Source organism: Triticum urartu, chromosome 7, assembly GCF_003073215.2.
Source record: "Triticum urartu cultivar G1812 chromosome 7, Tu2.1, whole genome shotgun sequence".
In the NCBI taxonomy this organism is placed as follows: domain Eukaryota; kingdom Viridiplantae; phylum Streptophyta; class Magnoliopsida; order Poales; family Poaceae; genus Triticum; species Triticum urartu.
In genome coordinates, this window is record NC_053028.1 from 663,631,898 (window position 1) to 663,640,042 (window position 8,145).

Here is an 8,145-nt window from a genome sequence, read left to right on the forward strand (position 1 = left end):
ATGGGCCTCGACGTCGCGGAAATCTCCGAATTGGCGGCGCTCCGGCCGATCCAGACGGTCGTTAGTGGCGCCCGGGCTACCGCTGTGCCGGAGGCGGACGATGGCACTGCCGCTGCCGACACCGGCTGCGTCACACCCAAGGCGAACGGCGCCCGATCGGCCACATCAGGGGGAGCGGACGACGACGACGCAGCCGCCGACACCGGCTGCGTCACACCCAAGGCAAGCGGCTCCATGGCCATGCTACCCATTGCGCCACTGCAGCAAGACGACAGCGTCAACATCGGCTTCACCACGCCGCAGGCCACGGGTGGAGTAATAAGGCCGCTAGACGGCTGCAGAGCGGGGGCCACTGCCGGCGACGAGGGCAGCTTCACCACGCCAACGACGGCCGACAGCGCGCTGGTGCCGGCCACGGTGTGCCCGCCCGCTCCGCGGAAGTCGGCGCCGGCGCCGACGAGGAAGCGCGCGCCGCTACAGCAGCGGCTCTTCTTCTACCCTGTGCCGAGCGACCTGACCACCGTCTTCGTCGCCGTGCCGCAGTGCTCGCCGCCTGCCAAGAAGATGCGCGCGCACGTGGTGGAATCTTCCGTGCCTCTAGGCACATGAAAGTGTGAGAGACACACGTACATTCCCTCACTGTCTTGTAAATGCAGTTCAGCACATCACATGCATTGCACCCGTAAGTCTAGCGATAAGAAGCGAAGTGGCTTCTCTTTTTTCCTTCGCATGCAGATCGAGACTGAGGACTCCAAAGTGACCACTAAAATGTTGCACATGTTGGGAAATGCTGCAAACTGGTACCCACGTACAAATTAAGTCGTCAGTGGCCTATTATAGTTTAGAAATACAACAATGTAGGAGTTCGACATAAATGTTCACCACAACAAAATGAAAGCACTGATAGTGTTGAAGCAGACAGGTTCAATAGGAGAGTACAAAAGGGAACTCAATCAGTTGTTCATATATAAGTCCTCTGTCAATCATATTTTTCTGCTAGGATTGAAGGAAGAACTGTGAGCAGCAGATGGCAACTACAACTGCTAGTGTTGCATCCACATATGCTGAAGTGTAGGAGAACATTTTGAGTCGTGCAAGACCTAGCAGACCAGTCTTAAGCAAAAAACATTTTTTTAGAAATCTAAACCAGACCTACAACAACTCTTGCAGGTGATCCACGGAAAGCAAGACAACTCAAGGAATATTTCCTGCTCTGCCCCCCTGCCATTCTCTGCTAGCTCCGCCACTGGAGACAGGTTAACTCCTTGGCACACTTGTGCTAAATCTCCAAATGAAGCATCCTTACAAGCGTTGGGAGCAGAACACAAAGAGCTCTTGTTTGATGAAATGCTAGATGCAATCGAAGCACATGAGGAACCATTGGCAGAAATGGAACTGTCAATAAATACATTTTCTGGAGCAAGTCATCCCAAAGGTTAACCCAACTGATAAGTGCTACATGTGTGACACCAAGTAACACCACCCTGACGTTTTTTTTACACTAAAATTGCCATCCGAATAAAAACAAACCTCGAAAAAAAACTGAAACTTACCATCTAAACAGAAAGTGACATGCTTCACAACTAATGTTGCCATCCTCGGTTAACTAAACTTGCCATAAAAAGAGTCAGGGCGGAATTGCTTCATGCCACACATGTGGCACTTATCAGGGTCCAAGATTAAAGGCTCTAAAACGCAATCAACAAGTTCTAATTTTAATTGACTCGGCAATACTCATATTTTTGTCAATTATGAAAATTCTTTTGAAATTAACAATATTGTAATAGTTAGAAATTTTTATTAATTTTGGGAACAATCTTTTAAATTGTGAATACTGTTTTAAAATCTAAGATTTTTTATAAAAATACTCTGAACATTTTGAAAATCTCAGAGCATTTTTAAAATTTGTTAACATTGAGTAAGTTCTTCAAAAAAATCAAGAATATTTTTTAAAATATATGATCATTTTTTTAATTCTCAAGCAAGGGTTTTTCTGCTACATGTTTATAAAATCAATAAAATAGAGCAACGGATTTTGGAAGAAAACCGTATGGGTTTTTTAAAGGCAAAAACCGTATGGTAAAACGGAAGGAGAAACAGAGGAAAGAAAATTGAGAGGTGGATCGCCTAAACTGGGCCAAAACACCCACGAGCTCATCGGCCGCCGGGCCGTGGTGAACAGATAGATAAGAGCTCTCGTGCGATTCAAACAAAGAAACGAATGTTCGTGCTCTGTTTTTACCGGAGTTGCGATGCAATTTCTGCTGCCACTCCTCCTACCATGACTCCCAACGAGTCCGTCCGTTCGTGCGTGGTCGGGCGTTGGCGCGTTGCGCAGCTGACACCGACGGCACCAGCCGAACCCACACGCACGCGCATGGTAGGTGGTCTGACACACGTCCAGGGGCGGAATTGGGCCTATGGCAACTGGGGCTATAGCCCCAGGCGTGGCCCAACCCGTGTTGTAACACCCAGGATAAATTCTGGATATTTGTAGCTCTAAAGAGGCCTAGCCCCATACGTGAATGCCCAGCCCCAGGCCTCAGCAGCTCAGCCCATCTACCTTCTCACGTTCTCAGCCCAACTGAGATCTCCATCGCTAGGAACCCACACGAAGCCAGGTTGGTCTGTTGTGATCCTTTCGCCCACTGCACGGATGCGATCGGTCACGCGCCTGTAGCATCCCCATTGGCTTGTTTCCTGCGCCGCCGCCCCAGGCGTTCCCCCTTGACAGATGGGACGATCCAGACCTGCGCAGCTGCACCTGATGCTCGTCGCTTCGTCGGAGCGGCCCTCCTTCAGGCTTCAAGCCTCCTGTTCGGCTCCATCTCCACAACCATCTGGACAGGCAATCTCTAGTGTTGTATCAGCTATTCTTTTTCTAGTGTTGTATCAGACATATCAGAGGGAGTATCACCGGAAACCAATGAATCTCTCTATCCCCAAAAAATAGCTGAGTCCACAAAAGAAATCTGAAGCCAATGAATTGTTGATTGTACTATTACTTTAGTCAATTTTGCTATATTATTACCCATTTGCAATGATGCACTTTGTTAAATTGATGAAATCGGTACGAAATTTGTTCTTGTGGTAATAATGAATTCATATTTTGTTTTGAATGTGAATTTGTGGCGTATTTCTAGGATGCACTAATATGTGTGGTATTTGGCGTTATTTAAAACCGTTTAGTTTTAGCCCTAGGCTTTGAAAAATCCTGACTCCGCCTCTGCACACGTCCACTCTATGCCGAGCATCCTACCCTACCGACAGCCAGCTCGCTCCTGGGGCCGTGCGTTACGTCCACCAACCTGTGGCGCCCTGCAGACCACGTACCGGCAGGGAGATGAACAGTTGACGTACGTGCCGGCCGCGAGCATACGGCCCCGCACTCGTCGCTGTGCACGTAACCTTTTGTGCACGTACGCCATGCATTCCCATGCACGGTGATGTAGAGTCACTTCGGAGTTTGGACGCCAGCGACCACACACCGAGAGTACGTACGTACGTAACGCGGTGTCAGTGACCGCACTACGTGCCGCGGAGCTTGTGCAGTGCACCTGCATGCCAGGCACGGCCAAAGAGGCCATGACGACGGCCATTGTGGTTGTGGCACAAGTAACTCGGAAGATTATTCTGCAGATCGATCGATCATTGCAACGTACGTACACACATGGACGATCGACCATGGTACCCGACAAACTGAGAAGACACCGAGCGTACGCTGTCGTTGTCAATCTCGCGCACGTACACTCCGTTGTTACTTCAGCGTACTCTTTTGTTGCCCATTTCACATATCTTTACCTGCACGAGCTCGTAGTGAAGTCACTGTCATGGGTTGGTCGTGACTGGGATCGATCTAAGTTCGGAGAAAATGTAGGATTATCTTTGGTACGGGGGGAGCACGTTGTCCCTTGACGTGACTGGTTTAGTAGGTCATAATCACATAGATCAATTGCAAATCAAGCTAGGAAAGATGGTATCAATTTTCCTGAAAATGACCTTTCCAGGTCTCTAAATTAGCTTTGGTGGTTGACCGACCCACTAATGCTTGATAGGGACATTGATCGACCTCTAGGCATTTCTGTTCAATTTAAATTTCATTTCCCTGGCTCTTTTCGGGGATGTTTTGGCGCTTTCCAGTGAGCAGTGACTGTGAGTGGCCTGCTGAATTGGTGGATTTCCGTCGTGGTTATACCTCACAAAATCTACTTTCCGAGCATCTTTCAAGTAGATAGGAGTATTCTTTATGAGCATATCCTGTCATATAAAAACAGAGCTTTTCCGGGAATCAAGTTTCTGTTTGTTGGGGTAATATCTTGGTTACTACAAAGCTAGCTATGTGCATTTACAATTAAACTTCTCCCGCCAAAAAAGACGTTTAGAAAAGAATTGGACATCTGACCTTGTGTTTGTCCAATGAAACGAAACCCCCTGTAGCTAAATATTTAACCTGAGCAAATGATGCATGATCTACAATACGAAGCTGCCTTCTAGCACTTCTAGTCGATTTTTTTTTCGAAAAGCTCTTCTAGTCGATCCCGACCTTAAGAGATATGCTTTTTTTCAAAAAAGAAGGTTGAAATTCTTGGGTTCTGCATCCAAGGATGCACAAAACCACTTTTTTAAATTTATCCAACAAAGGTCCGACAAAACATTCATCAAACAACCCGAAGCCGTCACTTCACACCTACAAACTCGACAAGATGCCGGCACAATGCCCCCACAATCTAGAACCAGAGTGAACACCGCGAGCTGCCCGCATGGCATACCAGGAGCACACCTTCTGTCCAGCAGATCCTAAGAGTGAACCACACGCATACACTTCAGAAGCCACCACCACCATCGAACCGCCAACCCATCTTCAGGTTAGAGATCCGCTTTGTCCTTGCCAGGCCAGCTTTCGACGCCACCACGGCATCAAACAGCTCCACCACCCTGCGCTCATCCATCAAAACACATTCGTTGCCGAGACTCCGCTGCACCATGCAACCGAGACCGGCAATGTCGACATTGTAGATGCCAAACTGCTCCACCCTCCAACTGATGGAAATATGCCTTAGAGGAAATAATAAAATGGTTATTATTATATTTCCTTAATCATGATAAAGGTTTATTATTCATGCTAGAATTATACTGACTGAAAACTTAAATACATGTGTGGATGTGTGGATACATAAACAAATACCGTGTCCCTAGTGAGCCTCTACTAGGCTAGCTCGTTGATCAAACATGGTTAAGGTTTCCTAACCATATACATGAGTTGTCATTTGATAACGGGATCACATCATTAGGACAATGATGTGATGAACAAAGAACCATCTGTTAGCTTAGCATATGATCGTTCAGTTTGTTGCTACTGCTTTCTTAATGTCAAATACATATTCCTTCGATCATGAGATCATGCAACCCCCGGATACCGGAGGAATACCTTGTGTGCTATCAAACTTCACAACGTAAGTGGGTGATCATAAAGATGCTCTACAGGTATCTCCAAAGGTGTCTGTTGAGTTGGCATGGATTGAGATTGAGATTTGTCACTCCATGTATCGGAGAGGTATCTCTGGGCCCTCTCGGTAATACAGCATCACAAGAAACTTGCAAGCAAAGTGACTAAGGAGTTAGTTACGAGATGATGTATTACGGAACAAGTAAGGAGACTTGCCAATAACGAGATTAAACTAGGTATGAAGATACCGACGATCGAATCTCGGGCAAGTAACTTACCGACAAACAAAGGGAAATTTGTATGTTGTCATAAAGGTTCGGCCGATAAAGATCTTCGTAGAATATGTAGGAACCAATATGGGCATCCAGGTCCTGCTATTAGTTATTGACCGGAGAGGCATCTCGGTCATGTCTACATCTTTCTCAAACCCGTAGGGTCCGCACACTTAACGTTCGTTGATGATATAATATTAAATGAGTTATGTGAGTTGGTGACCAAATGTTGTTCGGAGTCCCGGATGAGATCACGGACGTGATGAGGAGCCCCGGAATGGTCTGGAGCTAAAGATTGATGTATAGGACAATGCTAGTTGGTCACCGGAAAGGTTTTGGGATGTAGCAGGTATTCATCGGAGTGCCGGAAGGGGTTCCGGGAGGCCACGAGGAGTTATTGGGTTTGTTCGGCCAACGAGGGAGAGCACACCATCCCACATAGGGCTGGCGCGCCCCTCCTCATGGCAGGCGTTCCTAGGGAAGGAAAGGGAGGAGGGCTAGCCCCTCCTGCCTTCCCCTCCACATAAGAGAAAGGAAGGGGGGGGGCACCTCCTTCCTTCTCCCTGAGCGCCAAGAAAGGAAGGGGGCGCACCTAGGGCTGGCCGCCGGCCCCTTTGGGGTGCCCTAGGGCTGCCTCCCCTCCCCCTCCACCTATAGATATGAGAGGAGGGAGAGGGGCAACATATACCGCGATTGTGCGGCGCCCCTCTCCCTCTAGTTAGTCCTCAGTCATAATTTTTGTAGTGCTCGAGGAAGCTCTGCGGATATAGTTTGCACCACCACCGTCACCACGCCGTCGTGTTGCCGGAACTCATCTACTACTTCGTCCGTCTTGCTGGATCGAGAAGGCGAGGACGTCATCGAGCTGAACGTGTGCTGAACGCAGAGGTGCCGTACGTTCGGTACTTGATCGGGTGGATCGTGAAGGTGTACGACTACATCAACCACGTTGATAAACGCGTCCTCTTAATGGTCTACTAGGGTATGAAGACACACTTTCCCCTCTCGTAGCTATGCATCTCTAAGGATAGATCTTGCATGTTCGTAGAATTTTGTTTTGTTTTCCATGCAGCGTTCCCCAACACCGACATCTCTAGCAAGCATTTTCTCCAAAATGATGCCCTCGTGAGGGATAACGACACTGGAAGCTTCATTATCGTCCGATCTAGGACACCTAGATCAAGGGTTTCCCCTAGAGCAGCCAGAACGAGGAGACGAGATTACCGCAACTACGATGCCTTCAACAAGTTAATGGCGCATAGACACCGCCATCGCCCTCCATGACTGAAGTCGGAACTCGATATTCACCGGCAACCACTTATCCCCAACTCGTAGCCGGTTGAATCGCCACTAAGTTACGTAGATCGACTCCGTGCTAGCCCCCAACCGAGCCACCACCATGGTACCTAGTAGCCACCGAGGCCCAACACCACCGCCCCTGCCAACAGCCATGGCTGAAACCCTATCGTCCAGATCCAGACCCATATCGGATTGGACATGGACAGGAAGGAGCCCCGGACCGCTGCTACCACATGCAGCACCACCGGACGAAGAGCACCCTACCACCGCCGCTAACTCACCGAGCCGCCGCCGGAGATTTGCCGCACTAAGACACCAAGAGCATTGTCGGCAGGGCTCCATGTCATTGCCAAGGAGGAGGGGTCCACGCCTAGGAGAGTCCTGGCAGCCACCGACACTGCCCGGGCTACGCCCACCTACGACCCTAGGCGGCAGCGCAGGGGGGGAGGGGGGAGCGGTGGCTGGCAGAGTGGTGTAGGGTTCCTCTCGTGTCACGTCGAATAGAGATGCTAGTTTGTAATTCCTATAAAATTAGCATATCGATCACCATGTAGAAAAGCACCACCCATTGACAGTACCATAGCATTTTTGGTTGCTTTTAGCTAAGGTTATTCCTATAAGAATTAATTTGGATTTTTATAAACCATAGTGAAAACTGCTCGATCAATTAATCAAGTGCAAGAGAGGAACAAAGCGGCTACCCAAATCTGTATTTATCAAGAAATGAGATTGACAAAGACTCAATAGGACACTGCCGACCTACGTTCCAACACAAATTGCACCCACGCCACTAAGAACGAGACATCCTTCAAGTATTGCCTGTGAGCGTCGATCATGACATCCATCGACCATGACTTCATCGGAAGGAACAAAGCGGCTGCCGCTAGAGACCAAGACAGACTAGATTCATGAAGACCCGCTGAAGAAACATCTCCACACGCCGTGAGCCATGCTTGATGTTGCGACTGAAACTATGCACCATGACCCTGACGTCATGAGTCATGACCAAGAAGCACAAACCAATTATGAAATGATTCAGACGTAGACACCATGTCTCAGATCAAGATCAAAAACAATGAGAGCCGCCACATCAAAGAAAGATCTGGATAAACCTTATTCGTCGCCGCC

At 48.5% G+C, this 8,145-nt stretch overlaps 1 protein-coding gene across 1 annotated transcript; it reads left to right on the forward strand.

The window, feature by feature from the left end:
* LOC125526050 lies at positions 1-609 on the forward strand. The gene has a single exon (XM_048691077.1). The coding sequence runs from the start codon at positions 1-3 to the stop codon at positions 607-609; it is 609 nt and encodes a 202-aa protein (XP_048547034.1).
* Positions 610-8,145: the final 7,536 nt, after the last annotated feature.

What these genes read in the sequence shown, in the direction of transcription:
- LOC125526050 (XM_048691077.1), top strand. Translation starts at nt 1, where the DNA reads ATGGGCCTCGACGTCGCGGAAATCTCCGAATTGGCGGCGCTCCGGCCG.